The sequence below is a fragment of the Azolla caroliniana genome, unplaced genomic scaffold (genome assembly GCF_043228905.1).
Source record: "Azolla caroliniana isolate FFs.n. ecotype wild unplaced genomic scaffold, voAzoCaro1.0.p SCAF_4, whole genome shotgun sequence".
NCBI lineage: Eukaryota > Viridiplantae > Streptophyta > Polypodiopsida > Salviniales > Salviniaceae > Azolla > Azolla caroliniana.
In genome coordinates this window covers 13,517,964-13,543,386 of record NW_028230439.1, presented here as the reverse complement: position 1 = coordinate 13,543,386, position 25,423 = coordinate 13,517,964, and the positions used below count along the sequence as shown (strand labels likewise).

Genomic DNA, 25,423 nt, shown 5'->3' with positions numbered 1-25,423 from the left:
ATGCATGAGAAGCACATGCCGAATTTCTATTGGGCCGACGCGGCTTCCACAGCCGTCTATCTCATGAACCGGTGCACCACTAATGGAGTGCATGAGCTAACTCCATACGAGCTCCTCGTCGAAAGGAAGTCGATCCTGTCGCACCTCAAGGTGTTCGGAAGCATTGCGAATGTACGCATCCCGAACGAACAACGACAAAAGCCCGACGCAAAGTCAAAGGAATGTATCCTCATAGGATACTCGTCCAAGAAGAAGGCATACAAGTGCTACAACCCTTCTACCCGAGCGGTTCGGGTAAGTTGAGACATAGTCTTCGACGAGTCCCCATCTTGGTACACACTATAGACAACTTCGACTCCGACTCCGCTCGACCCGGAATCCGTCGAACAAGAGGTAGAAGATGGAGATTGCTTCGAACACATGTTCGAAGAAAGTCCGATTACGACAAGGCCTAGTGGTCCACAAGAGCCCCTAGGCGACCCAAGCACGTCGCAACCAAGTACGACCTTGGACAAAGGCAAAGGTAAGATGCCCGAATACGAAGTTGACCACCCCGATGACAGTGATTCGGATGCGTCGGCTCGCTCACTAGACAGTGAGTTTGGTGTACCCATCATGCGGACACCCAAAGCAAAGAACACGCTCACATTGGAGAGCAAAAAACTTTGACGCTCATCTAGAGGTAAGAACCCCATCACTCGGCTCGGCTACAACGAGTACATGGCCCATCACTATGCCTTCGCAATGAAGGCAGCGGCCAAACAAGAGCCCAAGAGCTCCACCGAAGCGGTTCGTAATCCACGATGGGTGGAAGTAGTCGATCTTCGCCCACACACTACAAGCTTTCATCACCGGCTTGAGGGGGAGGAACCGAGATTGCCACGGCAAAGAAAGCCGAAGGCCGGAAGCACACGAAGCCGACGAAAGCCAAAGCGGATGTCGGACGCCCTACACTTGAGCTTGAGGGGGCGTGTTGAGAGATCAAGCTCAACTTAGTTTAGTTAGTTAGTCAACCATGTAACTTCGTAGTTATCTAGATAGAATCTAGTTAGAAGTGTTGACTATAACGCCTTAAATAGGACCTTGTACTTAAGCGGGATATTCTAGATCCTCCACTCCTAACTACATTTAATATAGGACTTACACTTTTGTACCGATATTATCCTCACACATGTGCACCCTTGCACATGAGATCTATATATACCTCATTGTAGGTATTTTTGTATTTGATGATGATAATGCTAATTTAATATAGAGTTAATTATCCCCCATCTTGTTTTGCTCATAAGTGTATTTTCCTCTCTCTCTTCCTCTCACACACATACACACACATATCACTTAATCTTCCGCTTAACTTAATCACATAATTAGGTACTAATTAACCCTTGCTTAATTACTTACCTAATTCTTAATAGCCGGTTAAGGAGGTCACTTTACGGCCTCAAGCAAGCTCCATGTGCTTGGGACTCAAAAATCACGCAATGTTTGCACAAGATGGGGTTTGCGGTCTGAAAGTTCGACTATTCCTTGTTCATTCGGAAAGGTCCACAAGGTCCGGTACAACTGATTTCTATTCGAAGGTCAGTTAGACAAGGATGCCCAGTAAGTCCTTTACTATTCACTATTGTGACACATCCTATTCTTGTTAAGTTACACAATATGGATATGGAGGAAGAATTGCTTGGACTAAGTGCCATCATGGAAGCCACGTATTGTTCAAGCTATCGCAGATGATCATATTATGTTTTTGGCACCTAATCGGGAAAATATTAGTAAGACAAGAGATGTGTGGGAATTGTTTTCAAATGCTTGAGGGTTGAGAAATAATATACATAAATCTATCCTCATTTCATGTACAGAACAAAATGTGTTAGGGTTTGGGTGGTCAGGAAGGATAGTGCATTGTGGTATGATTTGTCATCACCTTGGATATCCAATTGGGGTGGAAGTCTCTCATGTGAAACTTATTGAGTGGGTATCCAAAAGGGTGGAGGATAAGTTTATGTATTGGAGGTCTCAGTTTTGGCCTTTTCATGTACGACTTAAGGTGGTCCAATCGATTATGGTTTCTATGGTATCTTATTATCTTCCTTTGATCCCATGGTCAAATAAAGCTCTTGAAATGTTGTCACACTTGATGCGAATGTTGTTATGGAAAAGAAAAGGGAAAAGTGCCTTGTCATGGTTGGCATGGGATCATGTTTGTATATTGAAACTATATGAGCATATGGTGGCTCATCGATTTACTTTCATTCCATTCATGTTTGAAGGTGTACAACCTTGGATAGAAATGGTGCTAATTGATAATTACCATTTTCCTCTAACCTTACCACAAGATTTATTCTGTTCTTCTCCATACTTTATGGAGAAGAACAGAATAAATCTTGGAAACATGAAGGTTAATGTGAATTGGTGGAATGTAATTAATTTTGACAGGGATGTCAAACGTACAGGGTCTATGATAGTTAAGTATTTGTTGACATTATGGCAAAGTATGTTGGATTTTGTGGAATGGCATCCCCTACAAGAAAGGGGATCTGCCAATTCATTACAAATGGAGGTTTTGGCAACATCAAGGTTGTTGAGGTGGGAAGGTAAACAAGTTCTTAACCTTCAATTTAATCGGATGGCTAGATTGGGTTTGGTAACAGTTAAGGATGTTATGTTGGTTTCACAAAGAAGATTAATGGCTTTTCGAACAATAAGATCAACATTTTGTATTCCAAAAGGTTATAACTTTATTTGGGATAAGTTGCAACAAATACTATCTTCGCATTAGCCAATTCCTGATTTAGATGGGCGATCAAAAGAGCTTGATTGGAGGTTTGTTGGAAATAAGAGATTGACTATGATCTCAACGAATGTTACTTATCACAAGTTGATTGACAAACATAAGTGGTTTGAAGAAAGGGTTATAAAGATATGGGGTTTTCATAAGCCCATTACTTAGTGGTTTCATGTGATCAAGGCAGGTGTTCTCAATTGATGCTACGAGCCAAGGTATTTATTTGGAGAGTTATGGTTGGAGCTTTACCATTAGGGGATGCATTAAGAAAAAGAAACATTACTAAAGGATTGTGTTTCTTTTGTTCGGTGGAATTGGAACATAGTAGGCATCGATTTATTTCATGCCTGATGGCAAGGATGGTTTGGAGGTGTATCAGTTTAGTGTGGATGTCTCTAACAGGAGTAAATCTATCTTCCTTCAATTGGGTTTTTGCACATATGGAGAATAATGAACTGATGCCTCATTTTCAAATTATTTTTGAGTTCTTGAAGTATTGGGGGCTATGGTTCAATTGGAATATGCGGAATGCTTTCATTTTTTATTCGCAAGTTGGGGTGAGAAAATATGTTCTAAAGTTAAAAGGACTTCTTTTGTGGCAATTGACAATGCTAGAGAAGTCACGAAATCTCAACTAGGAAGAGAGAGAACTCTGCAAGGTCACATATCATCATACTCGCCATTTGAATTAGTGTGTAGGGTGGCATTGAGTTTGGTGTCATAGTATTCTTTAAATCCCTAGATAGAAGGGCTCCATACTTTGTAGTAAGTTAGTCATGGTGATGTTTTTTGTTTCGTAATGAAAGCCCTTATTTATGAAAGAGAGAGAGACAGAGAAAGAGACAGAGAGAAGATTGGAAATGCAAATGAGTTTATATTTTAATAAGAGAACAAGAGTTTAAAAAAGTAGGCTAAGGGGCTAAAGACTAGTGTTGAACTGAATGAATTTTGATGGTATATTCTAGAATGTTTTAGAATATGCTAAATATATAACTAATAATATAATTATATATTGTATATGTTATCATAATGGTTAAAGGTTTGACATGTATACAAAGAGGTTGTGGGTTCGAATCCTTGTAAGCTCAAATGTATGTTTTATCGATTGTGAGCTTGTAAGTTGTCGATCAAGAAATTTTTATCTATACGATAGAAATCTTGAGTCTTCAAGGGAATGAGATCAAGGTGAACAGAAGATTTTTGTATAGACAATTTAAACATCAGCAAGATCAAAGACAAAGTGAAGAAGACAGAGATCGGCACAACATAGGTAACTGTATTATTCAAACTTGAGTTATGATACAAGAATGACACTAACATTCTACCCAAACTAGATTACAAGTTTAGTTTATATATGAACTCAATTAGGGCAACTACCCTTTGCTATATTTACAAAATTTTCCTAAACCTAGTCTGTCCAAATGGGACAGTGTGAATATGTCCATTATACGCCCCTATTCGACACTACAAGCCAAATTTGACTCCCCTCGACCGCAAACCGCAAATTGAAATTGCATGCAAACTCCAGCACACCATGAGTCGACTCCATATCGGGAAATCATTGGGCTGACAATATATTTGATCAACTGTCAACGTCTTCTCACTCCAAAGCGGAGCAATATCGTAGAGTAGAAAGAGCAACCGATAGTTGTACTGTTGAGCACCAAAGCCAAATACAAAGACACGGTTATACCCACTTGCGAATCCATTTGATTGAAGCGGCTACTCAAGGACTTCAATGAATTGGTCAACGAACCGATACATATCTACTACAATAATTAAATTAGTAAACACGTTCGCGTTCACAAGTGGAAGGATCGCGCATAAATGGAAGTATAAGGAAAATTTTGGTTGATTTTAGAGCTTTTTCAATGATTTTACAAAACACATTGACCAGTATCATACATGTTCAAACATACTATGAAAAAGGTTAAAAATCCACTATTTTCGTGATTTAGAAGTAACTAAAAAAAGAGGAATTTCAAAAAGTTACATTCTCAAATTATATCACAAACTTTACAACCAATGTTATTTTATAAGAAACGATTTTTTAGAAATCATAAGAATTGAAAACACATGCTTTTATATTACTCGATTTGTTACAAGCAGAATGTAGTTACACTTAATAGCCAAAAATACATTCATGATCATTCCTTTACGGAGAATCACTACTATAACTAATATACAATGACGATTCCTCCTCGTCATCCTCGGATATACCAACCAGTGCATTATCTTCATCATAAACCAAATGGTTTGACTCTAGCTTATATGTAGTAGATCTCGTTTGCCTTTGACTCGAGCCACCTTATAGACCTGGTAAATTTTTTATTATTATATCTATTGTTGACTTCCTTAATCGTCCGGTTTTTGTAAGTGCGAAGTCGTACACGATGATATCCACATTAGAGATATCAAGGGTCAAGGCGTTACGAATGTTTCGCTTCCTCTTCCTACCTCCCCTTCTTGTTGGGCATTCAATCATCTCCAATGTATACTTACCTGTAAAAGCATTTGCACTTCTAGTGTTGTACCAATGAACGTTTATAGACTTGATCGTGTTTTCTATTTCATGCATTAGCACTTCTAGAATTTTACCAACCCAAAATTGGTGGCCATGTGAGTTCTCATCAACCGGCGTTGCAATCAACATTCCCGCCGTGAGCTCTTGCAAATTGCCTTGCCATCTAGCTTCGGCTGCTTTGGTCATCCTTGGTCCCACGTAAATGTCTCTTTGTTGTGGATGGACCAAACTATCATTAATCGCATTTGCTGGTTGCTCCAGAGTTCTATTTACACGATCATGTTGCAGCGACCATGTGAATCGCATTTCCAAATTCCAATTATCACCAAATACACAATTGTCTATAATTCCTTTCTGATCACTATAAAATACATCCCACCATGACATGTCTTGTTGTGTGGCACATTTCTTGGCGGCCTCAATATGCTTTCTTTCTTCTTCTAAGGCTTGGAGCCATAACTGTTTTTGTTTCAATACCAAGTCACTTTGCAACTGTCCTTTCTTCTCAATTGGCATTTGCTTAGCTCCATGGACAATTGTACTCGACATACAAAGTAATAACTGGCAACCACCTTCAGGTTCCCATGTTGTAGAAGATGAATATTGTTTGGCATACAAAAGTGTGGAACTGCTTATTTCATTTTTCTTTATCATAAAAATGTGATTGAAGCTTATATTGTTTAACTAGGCAAGCACTTTAACATTCCCAACACCCCCATCTGATATATATCTCTTAAAGTCATATACCTCCTTCAAGTGTAACACTTTTGGGCGTGGTGTATATGCATCACAAATGACATCAAATAGTTTAGGTAATGTGAAAGCATCATGCCGAGACAACTGTTTGGAGAATGTGCTAAACATCTTATCTATATGATCATGTGTGTGGCCAACCAAAAGAAAATTGACTTTCACTTTTCTAAACAATCCTTGGTTGACCAACATACTTAGATAGCCAAACACAGTTGAATTTTTGTTCTATCAAGCAGTATTGTCCAATTGAATGTATAGAACAGGGGGGAAAGGTTGGCCCCAAGACATCAAAACTCGGTGAATCACTGTAACTATTAGGTTATGGTCATTGTGAACATTGGGGTATGTAATGAAGACGTGAGGTCCAACAAACCTATTATAAGCCAAGCATCCCACCAAGTGCATTTGAACAAGGCACTCATCATTGACGTCTTTGGGGAGCCTCCGCATATGCAGCAAGCACGTCTTCTTCTGGTCTATGCCATCTATCATAAAGCACATGTATTGTTCAGGCCTCTTCAAACACTTCTCTCTATGATGCATCGCCTTCTTTCATTCTAACAATTGTGCCTCACGATGCTCTTGTAGTAACTTCTTACTCATATCCTTTTCCATTGATGTCGTTGCACCTTTAACCAAACTTTTAAGATTTGCACAAATGGAGCAATACCCCATGCGTACTTTATGTGGAATGATAACATTTGAAAACCGAGCTCTCCATAATCTTGTGAATTGGCTATATGTGATAGACTTATTACGTGATCCCACCATATCAGATCGATAGACATCATAAACTTCCCGACATGTGTAATTATCAGAGAGGTGCATCCTACCTATAGTGGGCATTACTACAAAATTTAACTGAAAGTAACTTTTCATCCAACTAATAGCATGTCTTCCAATTGCACCTTTCATACTTGGAACCTCTTTACAATTGAGCATCTGATCCCTGCTAAGTAGACGTTGTTGTACTCTATGTAAGCTGCATGTGACTAACACAACGTAATTTTGAATGCAACTCTACATATCTGTTGCGCATGGAAGATATAATACTCAAATGATACTTTGATCCCCGTACATTTGTTAGACACTAGTTGCATATGTGACCCGAGGTAAGTGTCTTGCTCATCACCAGTCATCGAAAAATAGTATCGCCTTAATTCTCGCAACTTTGATTTTCCAATCATAGACATACAGCCACGGGCACAACATATTTTTTTGACATCAAATCCAATCTGTTTATCTGATGTCACCACGTTAAATCTAGCCAAACGAATTCTTCGTGGGAATCTTCTAATATGCATAGGGCTTCCAAATTTCTCTTCCTGCATAGAAGTTGGTGTAACCTTGTTACTATCGAATTCTTTGTTGTGACCATCGCCCATGATATTCGATGTTTCATTGGCACTACCTTCATTCTCTGTATCTTTATTAATATCGTATTCTTCAATAGAGAACTCTTCACATGTGTCATTATTCACATTTGTTGTAGGTGAAGATGAGCTCAAACAATACTCTTCGATAGAATATGGTGAGTTTGTCGATAGACAATATTCTTCAATAGAGAACTCTTCACATGTGTCATTATTCACATTCGTTGTAGGTGAAGATGAGCTCAAACAATACTCTTTGATAGAATATGGTGAGTTTGTCGACAGACAATATTCTTCAATAGAAAATGGTGAGTCTGTCGACAAACAATATTCTTCAATCGAGAATGGTGAATCTTCACTCATGGCTTAAGGTCTGGACAGAGCTCCTTAAGTTATGTGCTTAGGCTAAGGCAAAAAACTGATAAGCTCCTCTCTAAACATATACTCCTCTCTAAACATAAACTCCTCTCTAAACAGAAGCTCCCTCAATATAATGTCCATATTATTTAATATTATATTAATACAATATATAAAAAATATTATTTTTAATATAATAATTGTATTCAACATATTAATAATTACTTAAACTAGTCTGTATGAAGTTAAATCAAGTATAATATAATTACAATCATTACCAAGGCATATATATGTTGGATTAAAGTTAAAATCATTGGTTAATTAATGGCACCCATATTTAATATAGAACTTCTCAATCATTGGTTCATTCATGTCCACCATTTTAAATATAAGACTTTTCAATCATTGGTTCATTCATGCCCACATCTTTAATACAAAGAAATTAAGAGTCATAAAAATGTTGCTTTCAGTAATCAATCATTGGTTCATTCATGAACCTCTATCATTGTTTCTTTCATGACCGTCAAAGTCACTGTAAGTTATTTTGACTATAAAATATTCATCAATATGTTAGTTTGACTTTGTAATCATGATGCAATCATAAGTAACTCTGGTTAAAGTGACAGTGGTTACTAACTAACTAACCTCAAGCTTGCCAACCCTGGTTAAAATGACTGTGGTTACTTTAACCACTGTGGTCAATCCCTATAAATAGGAAGACCTCGTCATATTTCAATCACACGAAACACAAGAGCAAACAGAGCAAACAGAGCAAATAGAGCACACAGAGCATGAAGCACGAAAGCAAGATCTCCGCCTAAAAATCGACAAATATCAACCATGTCTTAAAAGAAAATCGAGCGCCAGGACTCCAGGTAAGCCTCTAACACTGTGGACATTTTTGTAAATATGTTTTAGCATCACGAACTCGATACGCCGTATCGAGTTCCTGTTTAAAGTTTTTGTTTTAAAGAGGAACTCGATACGGCGTATCGAGTTCTTGTGTGAAGTTTAGGTTTTATACAGGAACTCAATACATCGTATCGAGTTCCTGTATTATGTTTGCGTTTTAAACAGGAACTCGCTACGCCGTATCGAGTTCTTGTATAATGTTTGTGTTTTATACAGGAACTCAACACGGCGTAACGAGTTCCTGTTTAAAGTTCTTGTTTTAAAGAGGAACTCGATACGCCATATCGAGTTCCTATATAAAACACAAACATTATACAGGAACTCGATACACCGTATCGAGTTCCTGTACACAATTTGTGTTTTCCTGTATATAGTGTGCGTTTTAAATAGGAACTCGATACGATGTATCAAGTTCCTGTGTTATGTAACTCTTTTACAGAGGAACTTAATACACAATATCGAGCTTCTGTATTATGTTTGTGTTTTATACAAGGACTCGATACGACTTATCGAGTTCCTGTATAAAGTTCTTGTTTTATACAAGAACTCGATACATCGTATCGAGTTCCTCTGTAAAGTCTGTGTTTGATACACGAACTCGATACCCTGCATCGATTTCCTGTATAGACATGAACTGTATACAAGAACACGATACGGTGTATCGAGTTCTTGTATAAAACAAGAACTTTAAAGAGGAATATTGTGTCTTTGGGGCAACAATTTAGTATTGTGTGAAAAGATATCTGAAAACTTTCTGTCAAAATCAGTCTTTTTTTAGGGAGATTTGCCATATTTTGTAACAAATAGGCGCCTTAATTATAGAGGTTTGATGACCTAGTTTAGCTTAAAATAGTAGAAAATAACCCACAAATTACCTTTACGATACCAAATTCAAGTCTATCATATGCAAATTCTCTAGAATATGGATATGGAATCAATATAAGCCATACCTACCCTTCAAGATAATATATATCCTTGTATACTTATTAAGATATATATTTTCTAAGTTGAATAGCCCTTACTAGAATGGATTTCTGAATAAAGGACTACCATGTTCACTCAATGCATGATTGATATTTATAGTTTACCACAAATCGCCTGCTAGTTTATGTCTTCATCTAATTTCATGTTTGTGACATTGGCAAGTACTCTATAGCCAGTAAAGCATACGCACACATGCCTAAAAAAAGAGCAAACAAAGCCGGTTTTATTATCGCAACATATGAAGGCGTCAAGGTGGATTGGTCGTTTATAGCGCCAGATTCCTTACGGGCTGCCATTCAATCGGTTGTGGAGGGGAAGAAGGCGTGGATTGCGATAGCGCAATGGCTCACCCTGTTGGTACCCTAGCCACAGGCCATTAAAGCAAAGAAGTGGTGTTAATCGGCAAATACAACGCCGAACATGCCATCCAAGCGGCAACAGCTCCTGGCTAAGCACACCCTCGGTTGGATAGAGGGGGGCTCGTCGTGAAAGGAAACAGAGCAGTTGAGCCAGAAGAAGTTGGTGGAGAAAGTGGTGCTGGTGTAAAAGCCAACCAAGGCCATAAAAATCACGCTACATCAAGAGGACAAGGAACTAGACGATCTGGTCCTGAAGGTGCACCACGAAACCATGGAGGATGAGGCCGAAGAAGAACCAACCGAAACCCTCTAGCGTCGGTCAAGGAAACATGACAACAAAGCAATAGAGGGAAGGAGTGGGTCTAAGGTGGGACAACACCCCGACGACCGGCTCAGTGGTGGTAGAACCCCGGATGGAGGCAGAACCGAAATTAAGGCTAGAAGCAGTGACAACGGCTCAACAAGAACTGGTTACCGAGAATCGGCCCTCATCAGGCCTTCAAGAACAGTAGCACGAGGAATGCCGTCCGGAGCGAACATCGGTGCCACTAATCCAATGGTTCAGAACAGAGCACGAACCAACAATGGAGCATGGACAACCATTCTTTCTTCCAACACAATACGGAACGTGCCGACAATGGTTGAGATGGCTGGGGGAGTAGGTGTCGGGAGTTGTGAACCGGATGTCCAACAAGAAGAGAGGATGCAATTGGATCGGTTGCTAGCCACGACAGAAGAATTAAAACATGCCCGGACATGGATCCGGAGCTTAGAGGAAGAGTTGGAGAAGGCCAAGGAACAAGCGGTAGGTATGGCCCAAACAGGGACAAATACAACCCTAGAGCCGGTAGCACCGGCTAAAGTACCCGAAGAACTGGTGGCTAGCACATCACCAATAAATAATAATGAGCATGAACAAGAAATAGCCACCTTGAAAGAGGAATTGGCGGCACAAGAGGCCCTACGAGGTAGAGAAAGGGAGTAAAAGATGACAACCGAGGAGGAGAAGAGGAGGATTGAAGAAACCCTCTGGAAAAGTCAGGCTAACAACTACCGGCTAAAAGAAGAAAGAGAAAAACTACTTCAAGAAAAGGAGAAACTCCGGCATACTGCAAAAACGGAAATCGAACGACTCAAGGTGGAGCTCTAGCAACAAAAGGACAGGGAGGACCGCGCACATGGGCAAATCAACCGGAAGTTAAAGCAGAAAACATAAGGTTTTGAGAAGCTGCACCGGGATCACAAACAACTTGATGCGGAGCATAAGAAGTTAATCACAAAGTGTGACCAGTAGTAAGAGAAGATCAAGGAACTACGGGCTGATGTAGTAAAGAAAACGGATGCTTTGGCAGAGGAACTGACAAAGGTGGTCGAGTCGGCGATGCTGCTAGAGGAAGTGGCAAGAGAAAGGACGGCACTCACCCGGCAACATTAAAAGGAGGTTGAACGAGAAAAAATGGCTCTGGATAGGGTTCAGACGACTTATCAGACCCAATTGCTTGAATATGGGGAGCAGGCCCGGGCTACCGTTGCATTGATTAAGAAGCTGAAAGAGGAGAAGCAGAGGGCGGAAGATAGCACGAAGCTGGGAGTAGGCAGGATCCGAGCAATCTTAGTGGCATGGAAAGAAGGAACGAAGAGGAATATTGACAACATCTATGATCGAATGGTGGACTCATTGGTTGCAGCAAGCGGCAGAATTGCAAGTTCTTCGAGCGGATGCCGAAAACTAGAAAAAGGCCTACGACAACTTTTACAAAATGGACGAGGAAAGCATCGTCACTGTTGGCCAGTGGTGGCCAAAGTATGTAATAGGAAAAGGGATGAGAACCATGACCCTTCAATATCCGAAAGGGTATCATGACCCTACGACATCCCAAAGGGTATCATGACCCTACAAACATCTAAGGGGCACATACTACTCCTGTATAAATAGGACATATTGTATTGTTCAAACCATTCTGGTTTAACACCAGTCTTTGGCAAATATTCTAGCTCTTGCTCTTGTATTTTTCTTATTATAATAAAATGTAGTCATTGTTCTCTCTTTCTTTTCCTCTCTTGTTCAATCTTCTTTTGTCAAGCTAGGGCCTTGACATAGATGACCCAGATCATGTCATTTGGTATCTCCAAGCTTTTAAGCCTATCAAAAAACCGCTCCCTAGAAACTATGTCATAGGCTTTGTGGAAGTCCGTAAAGCAACAATATAGTTTCTTCTTGCGAGCCTGTCTTGACAATTGAGCATCTAAGTGTGAAGATATGGTCAATAGTGGAGAAGGCTTGTCTAAAGCCAACCTACGTAAGTGCTCGGAGACTTGAGGTTTCCATATAATTGTTGAGCTCTGCTTACTTGCTACACCGTATAGTTTAACGTGCGTATGACCAATCATAATGGTCCTATATGTATTTGGGTCCATTGGGTCCCCTCCTTTGTGTATAGGGGCCACTGTGTTCATGGTCCATTGTGGTGAAAACCTTCCGCGAGGGCGCGGTTGAAGATTAGAGTGAGAAACGGGGCTAGGCACTCTCGAGCATATATGATGTGTTCGGCTCGCAATCCTGTGTGGTCCATGGATTTTCTATGTTGTAGTTTTTTTATGACCTTCGTGACCGTGGAGGTCGTGGAAAGGTTCCCCATGGTAGGTCGAGGTGTGGAAGGCATTGGAATGGGTGGTTAGTTCGGGACGTGGTGGAGTCTCTCTGTATATGTGTGCCAAGTGTTGGGATCCTCGATGGGTGTTTGTGGTCTCGGTTCCCGTAGTCTCTTCCAAGCAAGGGCATAGTCCCTACTCATGAGCATGTGGTAGAGTTCCCAATATTGAGATGCTTCCCAAGCTCAACTTGCGCATCTCTTTACGAGCCTGTACTGAGGAAATAGTACCACTAAGTCGCAGCCCTTTAAGTTGTCTATACAAGTCTCTACAATCCTCATCTTACCACCTATTATGTGGCATAGACCCTATACTACTGTGATTGGAGTGTTTTGTGTAGGGGAAGCTACTAATTGTTGCCAAGTGAAGTATGTGTGTGAGTTATGTAGTGAGGTTCTCTAAAGGTAGGGAAGAATTAGCGAGGAGAGATCGACTTGAACATGTCGGGAGTAGATGTTAGAGAGCTCATGCGTGAAATGTATTGTGGTGTGATGGTTTGGTTGACTAGAGTTGGTGGCGCTGGAGGTGCCGCATTGTGGCTCAAAGTATAGGAAGCAATGGTCTACACTAATAGGGCATGGGGCCACTCGAAAGGAGTTAATCATGTGGGTAGCTTTAGGGCGTCCTAAACCCTAAACCCTGCACTACAAGAGGGCGGGACTCACCAAAGGGGCCAATCCCGACTAGTCCCAACCAAGATTGGGACATTTTCAACTTCCCAAGTAGTCCCAACCAAAGTTGGGATTGCCCTAAGCAATCCCAACTCATTCATTAGTCCTAGTCCCAAAAAAGGCAGCCCCTTGGGTTGGGACAACCCAATAACAACGGGCAGCCTCAAGGGACTATACAACAACGGTTAGTCCCAACGACCATATTTAGCCTACATAAGGAGGAGCATTCCTCATTTTGTAACTAATTCTCTGATTCTCTAATTGTCTATTTCTCTCACATTCTCTCCCACTCATCATTTTGGGCTCTAAGGAGAGTGTAATAACCTTCTCAATGTAATCTCGTTTACTTATATAATAAACATGATACATTTTTTGTCCCCATTGTCTTATTCCGAACCATGTTTGAGTGCAATTCAAAACCCCCATAGAGTTGGGGCTTGACAACAACTACCATCTTTACAAGATATACTCTCCATCAAAGAATACATGTTTGATAGAATGATATATGAAGCTGAAGTTTGCGGTTTGAGCTCAATGATGTATTTTGCAAGAAAAACTCCTTGTACTACCGCACCCTCGTCATCTAGTTGGCAAGCCCCAAGAAACGTTGTATAAGCCACAACTGTAGGTTGAAATGGTAGGTAATGGACCACCAACTGTCTAGCAACATCTGCAAGACCAGCTCTTCCTAGAAGATCTATCATACATACAAAATGATCTTCACAAGGGTGCATATTGCTATAACATACTTCAATCATTCTTGTGAAATATTTACATCCTTCATGGATCAAGCCTCCATGACTACAAGCAGAGAGCACTATGGTAAAGGTAAACTTATCTGGTCGCACATGTCTTTCCTCCATTATGCTTACAAGATGAATGACTTCTTTCCCGAAACCATGTTGAGCATAAACTGCGAGTAAAGAGTTCCATGAGCAAATGTCATGCTCATGCAATGTATCGAACATCATCCATGCACTCTTCACACAACCACACTTACCATACATGTTAACAATAGCATTGCTCACATCTATAACACTATCAAGGCCACACTCAAGAATACAAGCATGAACACACTTTCCATCATCTAAGGAGCTTTGATTTGCACATGCAGCTAGGATTGTAATAAAAGTAACAGCATCTGGTATTAGATGTGTTTTTTCTGCTATCATTTGGCTAAATAATTGTAGTGCTTTCTCACCTTGCTCATGCTCTACATATACCCTTATCATAGAAGTCCAAGAAACCACTGTTGCCTGTTCCTTTATATTGTCAAAGACATCCTTAGCACCTCCTATGTCTCCACATTTTCCATACATGTTAATAAGTGAAGATCCCATAACTTCATCTATGGTGTAACCATGATCAAGTAGGAACTTGTGGAGCTCTTTGCCTTCAAATAGGGTTTCTGACCTCACAATAGCACCAAGGATGTTCACAATTGTTACTTTATCTGGGAATTTTCCTTCCTCATCAATCATTCTAAAGAACAAACGATGTGCCACTTCGTGTTTTCCATGATAGACATAAGCACCAATTATAGAGTTCCAGGATACTTTGTTATGCTTCACCATTCTATCAAATACTTTTTGTGCATCTTGTAAGCCATTACACTTACTATACGCATGAATAAGCGAAGTGTTGATATCTAGAGAGTGCTCTAACCCATCCTCACAAATACAAACATGTAATAACATTGCATTCTCCGAAGCTAGGGAGGCTGTGCATGCTTTGAGAAGACTTATGAATGTAAAAACGTCTGGAAAAATACCCTTCTTGTTTTGCATTTCTTCAAACAATCTCAAAGCTACTTCAATCTGCTTTTGCTCAACATGAGCACCAATAATAGAATTCCATGAGGCCACATCCTTGTATAGTATTTTATCAAAAACATTGTAAGCATCTTCTAACCTCCAACACCTACCATACATTGCTATAATGGCATTTGCCACACTCATATGGACCTCATATCCATAGCATTGGATTTGTATGTGGACTAGTCTAGCTTCCTCCAACACTTCATGGCTAGAAAATGCACCCAAAATATTGATAAAAGTCACATCATTGGGTGTGATCTCATGTATTTGCATGCCCTCAGAAAGCATTATGACTTCCCTGATATTATATTGTCGGGAATAGAAGGCAATCATGCTACTATACGAGATAATATCATATGTGTGCATTGCATCAAAAAACCTGTGTGTGTCCTCAAGAGTACCACATTTCCCGTACATGTTAACAAGAGCATTCATGATGCTAATATCTTGATGAGCTTCATTACAAACTATGGTGGCATGCACCCTTTTGCCATCAGGTAAACACATAGGATCCTTACATGCAGAAAGAATAGTAAGAAAACTAACCCGATTTGGCAAAAGTCCTTGATGAAAAAGTTGAGAAAGTGCTTGGAATGCCCTGTTTCTCTCACCATGATATATATACAATGAAATCAAGGTGGTCCATGTGACCAGATTTTGCTCTATCATTGCATCGAACACCTTCTCCGCATCACATAAGCTATCACATTTACCATACATGTTAAGAAGGGACGTCCTTAAGATAACGTCATTGTTGAAGCTGCCATAGATTATGTATATATGCAACTTCTTGCCTGCTTGAACACCATCTTTGATCTTAGATAGCATAGAAAGGATAGCAGTATATGTTACCTGATTTGGGGAAACCCCGCACTCTGACATTCGATTAAAGAGAGTAAAAGCTTTTTCTTCTTTACCTTGATTTGCATAAATCTTAATTGTGTAATTGAATGCAAATACACATGGATGATGCATGTGATGGAAGATGCATATGGCATCCTGGATTGAGCCACATTTCACATACATGTTCATGAGGAGGCTTTCCATGTGGACATGGCCATGTATGTAGCTATGGGAAAGTATGTGAGCGTAGATGATGTGGCCAAGAGAAAGAGCATGTGTCTCTCCACACCATTGTATAGCAGAGGCACAAGTAGAAGCATCTTGTGGGAAGCAATCTATACATTGTGAGTTGTGTTGGGATATTGTCTTTGATGAAGAAAGAATGATGGGTTGCTTTCTGATTCTCAGTCTATTGGCAACGATTTCAGACCCTCTCATGAAGAGGCCCTGCTTTAAGGTAAGCCAAATAATGATGTCTGGGTCTTCCAACGGATAAAAAGGCGCTACAATAAATAATTGTAAATAATACCGACGTTACATGATAAGTTTGTCTGTAATTATCGCAATACTCCACAGAATCTACCTACAGATGTAGATCACGAAGCAAGGAGATGGTTTAGTTAGTTCCAGCAGTAAAAGAAGGCTTGGATGGAAATACGGAAGGAGTCGTACACATACATACATAAATACATTGTTTCTGTTTTATTTTTTCGTAGATTAAATAAAATTTAAAATGGATGGAATATGATATGATACCCTATCCCTAATGCACCATGGGATCCCCTCATCTCTAGATAAATCGTGATGGTAATGATGAACCTTATACTATATATTGCATATAAGGTGGTTATTGTATGGATGGATCATGGACCTTATACTATATACTGCATATAAGGTGGTCACATGTGTGACAACTATAAACCATGGGCGTCTCAAAAAGTCCTCAAAACATAGTTGGGACAAGAGATATCAAAGCAAAACTATGATTAATTATCTGTAAATAATTAGGTAATTAACTATTAGTTAATCACGTATGTGATTAAGCAACGGAAGACTATGTGATATGTGTGTGTGTGAGAGAAAAAGGAAGTTAAATGAGAGAGAGAGAGAGAGAGAGAGAGAAAGTACGCTTATGAACAATATGACAAAATGGGGGATGATTAACAAGAGCAAGGCTCTATAATAATAAGCATCAAGTTACAAAAATACCCACAATGGGATACGTATACATCGCATGTGCAATGGTGCACACGTGAGAGGAGAATATAGGTACAAGGGTGGAAGTCCTCTATTAAATGAACTTGGAAGTGGGGGATCTAGAATGTATCTCACTTAAGTACAAGTAAAAAAATCTTATTTAAGACTTTATAGTCAACACATTAACTAAATCCTATTTATGTAAGTATTAAGTTACACGGTTGACTAAACTAGTTGAGCTTGATGTGTCAACACCCCCCTTAAGCTCAAGTGTGTTGTCCAACTTTTAGTTCGGCTTTCGGCGTCGCCCTTGTCAGTTTTCGACACTTGTTAGTTCTGGGTTCCATTGCTTTTGGCTTCCGACTCATCTCGGTTCTTGTCTGGCTTCCCTCCCCCTCAAGCTTGAGATGTCGAGTGGCCGAAGGGCCAAGCACCATCAAAAATTGTTGAAGCTTGTCTGCTCCAAGCGCTTTGCTAAAGATATTAATCGTTTCATGGTCAGTGCCGACATGTTGAAGATCGATGTCTCCCCCGATGATACACTCCCGAACATAGTGGTAGTGCACCTCAATATGCTACGTTTGGGCATGGAAGACCGGATTTCGGGCTAGTTGTATACTAACACGTTCACATTCACAAGTGGAAGGATTGCACATTCCACTTGTAGAATCTTCTTGAAACTATCCAAATACACCCTCCTCTCTACAAAAATTGGATGCACTAGTATCACATATTCCACAACTTGACTAGAATTTGCAAATATAAAAATACATGATAGGTCTACGAGTGGAGATCATTAGAAATCATGCAAGTTTGGACATGTTAATAAGTTAATGTAGGCATAATAAAGTTCAACAATGGTTCAATATGTCATTAATGTGTGACATGGGAAACACTAAGTTAAAGACTTATATTAATTTGGTAAGTTTTACAAAAGTATGAGGTGTACTTGTAACCATACTAATAAAATGAGTTATAATTTATACTTTGACCTATACGTTCATGTATATAATTGTGGACAATGTAAGACAGTGAACTTTAGGATAATGTGATTGGAAATAACAAACCTATTAAGGCTTTCATACTTGTATTTAAAATTAATCTACTCTATCGCTTAGGTGATTCACACGGGATCAAACTCCAAACGATAACGCTAGTGCAACTACAAGCATTTAAAAACATGTGGATAACGCTAATGGAACCATTATCAACACACTACACAATCTAAGCAGCAATGGAATAGAAACATAATAGTTTTAACAATAGCAGACAAAGATCCATAATAACAACATGGACAATCATGGCAACAATTCTATGACCATGTTATGTTAAGGTAAACTTGGACCAAAATCAGCCTCAATTTAAACTAATTCATGTTTCTCCATAAATTTGGTAGTCAGCTATGCACGCGGTGAAACCAATGTCATAAGTCTACTAACTAAGTATATAAAAATAAAATTGAAACATATAGAAGATTATAAAGAATAGAATCCACCAAGTAAAACCCAAAATTTGTATTAATAATGTGAAATCCAAACAAATCGTCAATGTCATTTTCTTCATAGAGTCTATTACACAGCAATCAAATCGTCAATGTCATTTTCTTCATCATCCTGTATAGAAGTCTCTTCGGCTATACGTGCATTGGCTTCCCCTGTTAGTTGAGCCAATGAAATATCTTCTATAAGCTCATCATCAAGCTCTATTAGCTCCCCTGGTTCCCCGGCTAACGGAGGAATAGGCTCTCGCGAAGCAGGTTGAAACTTTTCTGTATCAGCGAGGTTCTTTGCACCGACCTCCTCGTCCTAGTTTGGGCACCCCCACAAAGCCTTAATCCTCATGTTTATAAATATAACCTGCTTCTCGTCCTTCTCCAATGCAACTGTGTTTCTAAAGAGCTTCAATGCACATGCAAACGTTGTTCCTGTGAAGAAAGTAACAAGAAGAATTAGTTCTCAAACAAAAAAGATTCAGTATTGGTTATCTCAAGATCGTTACCCTAGTTCGAGGAATACCTGTGCCAGAAAAGAGATCTAATATCCAGTCTCCTTCGACAAAAAACATCTCGATCAAGCGCATCATAAGTTGTTGAGGTTTTTGGTATGGGTTGACAAGTCCCCGTTCTGTCGTGGTGACATGTTGCAATTTCCGTATCACTGCTGGATACACCGGCATATTTGAACCTCCCACTTCATTAGAATGCTCCTTGATTCTTTGTTTCTTAATTTCATCGAAGTAGCCAACCGTGATGTATTCAATGGCATTAACGAACCGAAAAGTTGGCCCTCTATTTACATTGGTTTTTATCCTATAAAAAATATTACATCGAGTTAAGAATAGATTGAACAATCTTAAGAAAGGCAATATAGTGAATGAGACATATAAATAATCCTTACCATGCAAGGTTCTCGATGCCATGGCAACGAGATCTCAAAGCTTGAGCTACCGAGTACCCTTGGTCCATACTATGAAAGAAAACTATTCTCCACAAGGATACAATTGTTAGCTCAGCAAAATCCTTGACCATCTTCTCCAATTGTTTAAACCTAAACGGTTCATCGTCGTATGATGACCCTGCCATTCGAAATCCGTAAGGAATATCCGCAATCATTAGTGTATATTCCTTCTTTGGCACTTTTTGGATCATGTCAACGACATCGCCGCAAACCACATTGTAGTAAAGATCTCTCATAATATCTTTTTTGTGGCTAAATTTTTTGAAGGAGCTATCTTCCTCCATTTCGTACGCCTTGACTAAGCGACGATCCTTTTCTTTTCTGGCTCTCTCGAGATGTGCAAGGAAGGATGTCCGGAAATCGTATATATCCTTAACTTCTCCTTGTTTCTTGCCATGACACGTTTTTTAATAGAAGCAATAGGACATCAAGTTTTATTATACAAGCTCTAGATATGATGAAAGCTTAATGAAAAACCACCAATACTAACCCAATCCTTGAATGGAATAAAATACTCTGATAACGCCTTATATGAAGACGTTAGAGGATAATCCTCGGTCACTTGTTCCCAAGTTATACATCCAAGTTGTTTCATCATAACTTCTTGGATCTTCATGTACACCTTATGACTATGAAATTAGAAAACGAGATTAGAAATTTCAATTGCACCATATAGACTTCAATATCAGTATTTGAAAGACTTACTTATTGAACTGAGTGACCATTTCTTCAAGGCTTAAATCTTTGGCCACAACCCTTGACAAAACAGACACAAGAAGCTGCTCGTCCTTAATACCTTGCATCGCTCTCCATAGAGACAACTTCATGTCGTCAGCCGCTTCTTCAATTGTCAAGTCAATTTTCTTGGCCGCTTGTGACTTTAATTCTAGTTGAGGGTCTACCTTAAATTTCTTTTGTCGTTGACCCTTGACCTCCTTATTCTCCCACATTGACAAGATTTGATCCTGTAGGTCCCATACTTCTCCATCTCTAAAGGCCAGTTGAAACCAAGACTCATATTTTTCGAGGACCATCGGACTTAACATTATCATCTACCACAATGCCGACTTCATGGAAGCATTGACGTCGTAGGCTTGGATGTAGCATCACACCAAACTTTTGTTTGACGTCCAAACACTCGTGGTGGAAGAACCTTATACGCTCAATCGATGACATTTTCTACCTATAGTCATTATCGTTATTGTGGTCCCATGCCAACAACTTTGCCTCTTCAGTTGTGAGACCCAAGTAAATTTTGCACTCGACATACTTGAAGAAGAAAGTCGTTGGATGTTCTCTCACAAGTTGCCGACGTGCCTCCGCTGAATGCGATCCACCAATGACAAAGTAATTATATTGATCATGCTTTCTTATATCAAAATCTTCAATGGTTTCACATTCTTCAGGATCCACCATAACAATAAAAGGCACAACGGTAGCATGAGGATTAATTTTCATTTTTTTCTTGAGATTTTGAACATGCATTCGATGTGGCTCTCTAATCTCAAGTGGTCTTCATCAATAGGGGGTCGATGGATGTGTGTTATAGGCAGATTAAACACTTGCCCTTTCCTGACCAGTTTACACTACATTAACTCTCTCCATTCATGTCAAGATTTGAACTCTTGACCTCTTGACATATATAGTCAAGTATTGTCAAGTATTGTGTTCTAACCAATACATCCAAATATATGGTCATGTTATATATACCTTAGTAGATTATTAGTAGATTATCTATTTCAAGTTCTAGGAGTGTTTAGAAAGTTTTAGAACTATAAGGTTCTAGAACTCTTGACCTCTTGACATATATAGGCAAGTATTGTGTTCTAACCAACACATCCAAATATATGGTCATGTTATGTATATCTTAGTAGATTATTAGTAGATTATCTATTTCAAGTTCTAGGAGCTTTTAGAAAGTTTTAGAACTAGAAGGTTCTAGAGGGTTCTAGAATATTCTCCAAAATATTATAATGCATGTACTTCGACCCAAAGTATAAATACTTGTAACCTCCTTGGTCCCTTTGTAGGGATTCAACACCAGTCATTGACACATCAATCTAGTATTCTTGTTTAGCCCATCTTCTCTCCTTGATTTACATCTTTGTCTTTATGCTCTTGTATTGTTCCTAGAGTCTTAAGTTCCTCATCTCATTGCTCCCAACTTCTCGAGTTTCTAGCATCATCACGTCGAGTTCCACATTCGTAACCTTATCAGTCGTAGCCTTGTCATCTGTGCTTTGTCATAGTCTAGCGTTGGTGTGTCCTTGATAGTTTGAATCCCTCCCTACTAGAAGCATTACCCATCTTCGTCATTGCCCTTGCTTCTAGAGTTACCATCGTCACCGTCATTGGTTCTAGAGTTACCATCATCAACATCCCTTCGTTTTCTATCTTCCTCACCATCTCTATCTCTTAGTTTATTCTCATCATCATCTCTATCTTTGCACTTCTTATCATCTTCCACATCCCTATCTTTGCATTTTTTGTCATTGTCATCCTTCTCTGTGTGTTTCCTATGGTTTCTATCTCTATCAATGTGTTTCTTATTATCTCCGTCCCTTTCACTGTCTTTCCTATCACCTTCATCCTTGTCTTTGTGTTTTCTCTCATCCTCTATATCTGTGTATTTTTGTTTCTTCAGAACCTCAACACCTCGATCTCTATGTTTCTTATCCTCTTTATCTCTTTCTCTGTTTCCATCATTGCCATAGTCAAACTCATTTCTTCCAAAGTCGCTTCATCAACATCATTACCTTCATTGCCTCGTCTTCGACATCATCATCTTCAACTCTCTTGTTGTTGTCATCAACACTACTTTGCCTAGCCTTCATTGTCGTCAATTGTTCCAGTTCCCGGTGAGGACCGTGCAAGGTCGCTCACATCTGTTGGTGTTCGTGTCTCCGGTGAGGACCACACATGATCGCTCATGCCCGTTGGTGTTCGCGTCTTTGGTGAGGACTGTATGTGGTCTCTCATGCTCATTGGTGTTCCAATTCCCGGTGAGGACCGCACATGGTCGCTCATTTCCGTTGGTGTTTGTGTCTCTTGTGAGGACCGCACATGGTTGCTCACATCCGTTGGTGTTCTATTATCGCTCTACCCCTCCCTCTTTTTGTAATATTCTTCTATCCCTCCCTCTTTCATTCTTCTTAATCTCACTCTACCCTTTCCTCCTCCACTTTAATTTCCAATCTACCCTCCAATTGTTCTCAATTTAGCTTCCTACCCTTGCCCTCTCATACCCCCCTCCTGTTTTCAAAGATCTCCATACAATCTTTTCATACACACCAATATACTTCACCCTCCCTAACTCCCACATCACACACTTCTCTTCTACCCTTCCTCTCTCTTTCTCTCTCACACTCCCCTACTTGTTTTCAAATAAGCCCATAAAATCTTTTATCCCACACCAAATATATCAACCCCCATACCTCCCACATCATCAAATTTGAACACTCACACACACATACACACACACACACACTCCCCCCCCCCCTTATCTTCCCTATAAAAACCCCTCAAATTCTACATGGTCATGTGCACTGATGAGCTCTTTAAGAGCGAAACTAGTTTGCCACATCGACCATTCCTTTGTATTACCTTTTAAGTTTGTTAATATGAATTAGTTTTTAGTGTATCTCTCTCTTTCTCTAAACTTTGTACATATATATCTTTCTCATCTTTCTCTCTCTCTCTCTCTCTCTTTCACTCTCATTCTCCCTCACATACACCCATCCACCGATTGTATACTGCGCGCACTCCTTGTATCGACCTCACGGTCTAAAACTCTCAGTTCCCTTACTGCTATGACTTCGACACTTGTCTACCCATCGGTTCCTCTATATCAGTGTCAACTTCCGCTACCTTCTCGTCCGCTTGGCCTTTAGTTCATCCGACTCCTCCGAATCTTGAACCGAATCGGCTTCCTCCATTTCGTTCCAGCTCTTGTCGGAATCGGTTGCCTCCTACTCTTTCGGCTCTTGTCCGAGTTGATAGTCTCCAACTCGTCTTCTGTTTTTAGGACCTTCACCACATCGGACCACGTTCGGGTCTTGGCCTGCTTCCGATCGGTTCTGTCCTTCTTGACTCTACCGCCTTTGCCGCTTTCTCCGACTTGTTCGGATGTGCCCACTCCTTTGGTTAGCTTGGCTTCATTTTTCTTCTTACCTCCCCCCCTGGTTCTTTCTTCCTCTCCGACTCCTTGTCCGGTGCCATCCGTTCACGGTCCTACTCTCCCCCTCAAGTGCGGCACATCGAGATGTTGAATGCCAGGAATCTCCGAAAAATGTTGCAACGTGTCCGATCTAAGCGGCTTGGTGAAGATGTCGGCAACCTGCCAATCCGTGTGAAAATACCGAAGTTCAACTTCACCGCTCAGGACCCGCTCACGAACAAAGTGATAATGCACTTCTATGTGCTTTGTTCGAGCATGGAATACATGGTTTTTGGCGAGTTGTATGCTGCTTACATTGTCGCAATAGATCAAGATCAGGGTCGGCACTTCGATCCGGAGGTCTCGCAGCAGTTGGCGAAGCCATATGGCTTCATAGGGGGCAATGGTAGTGCCCCGGTATTCAGCCTCAGTGCTCGACAAAGACATTGTCGGCTGCTTTTTGCTGCTCCACGCAACAACCATACTACCAAGAGAAAACATATAACCGGATGTGGATTGGCAATACAATGCATCACCAGCCCAGTCGGCATCGGTATATCTGACTAGCTTCCCAGCTATATCGTGTCAGTATAACAATTCCCGGTACTTCGTGCCACTAACATATCGGAGTATCCGATGTGTGCACTGAATGTGCTCGACGGTTGGCTTCTGCATGAACTGTTTGATCACTCCGACCGGGTAACTGATGTTGGGTCGAGTGATTGTGAAGTATATGAGGCTTCCAACAATTTGCCCTGTCCAGAGTCGGGATGTAGCTTCAGGTTCTGGTCTAGGGGTGTGGAGATCGGTCAGCATTCCGTCATGCCGAACTTGTACAACATATTCAACACATAATGGTGTTGTGAGAGCAATATGTCGTCGGGGGTCCAGATCACCTCGATCCCAAGAAAATAATGAAGGTCCCCTAGGTCCCTCATTTCAAATGCGTCCGACAGCTGGGACTCCACTCGGCCAATTTCATTGAGGCCGGGTCCAGTGATGACTAAATCATCTACATAAAGCAAAATGCAAACCGAACCATTCCAGATGAACAATGAAGAGTTGGACTTACAGGCCACAAACCCCATCTTACGCAACCGGTGTGTGATCTTCGCATTCCAAGCTCGGGGGGCTTGTTTCAGACCGTAAAGCGACTTCTTGAGTCGGCCCACTCCCGACTTGTTCACCTCCGATTGGAAACCAGGGGGTTGGGTCAGATAGACCCATTCTTCAAGATCACCTTGAAGGAATGCATTCTTCACATCCATTTGATGAAGATGCCATCCCCTTGCCACAATAACAGCCAGTACCACACAAACCATCGTCATCTTCGCTACTGGAGCGAATGTCTCGTCGTAGTCGATTCCGTCGGTCTGTGTGTATCCCTTTGCCACTAACCGGGCTTTGTACCAGTTGACCGAACCGTCAGCGTTGTACTTTACCTTGTACACCCACTTGTAACCGATCAGTTTCCACTATCGGGGAGAGTCAACCAGGTCCCATGTGTTGTTGGCATCAAGTGCCCGCATTCCTTCCTCCATAGCAGCACACCAATTTGTGCCTTTTGCTACTTATGCGTAGCTC

The 25,423-nt window shown here is 40.4% G+C and overlaps 1 protein-coding gene across 1 annotated transcript; it reads right to left on the bottom strand.

Moving 5' to 3' along the window:
- Positions 1 to 13,691: 13,691 nt before the first annotated feature.
- LOC147865109 (putative pentatricopeptide repeat-containing protein At3g01580) lies at positions 13,692 to 15,552 on the bottom strand. Its single transcript, XM_087317851.1, has 2 exons — positions 14,572 to 15,552; positions 13,692 to 14,283 (listed from the first exon to the last, which is right to left on the bottom strand). Exons 1-2 carry the CDS (start codon positions 15,518 to 15,520, stop codon positions 13,784 to 13,786), a joined length of 1,449 nt encoding a protein of 482 aa, XP_087173977.1. The 5' UTR covers positions 15,521 to 15,552; the 3' UTR covers positions 13,692 to 13,783.
- Positions 15,553 to 25,423: the final 9,871 nt, after the last annotated feature.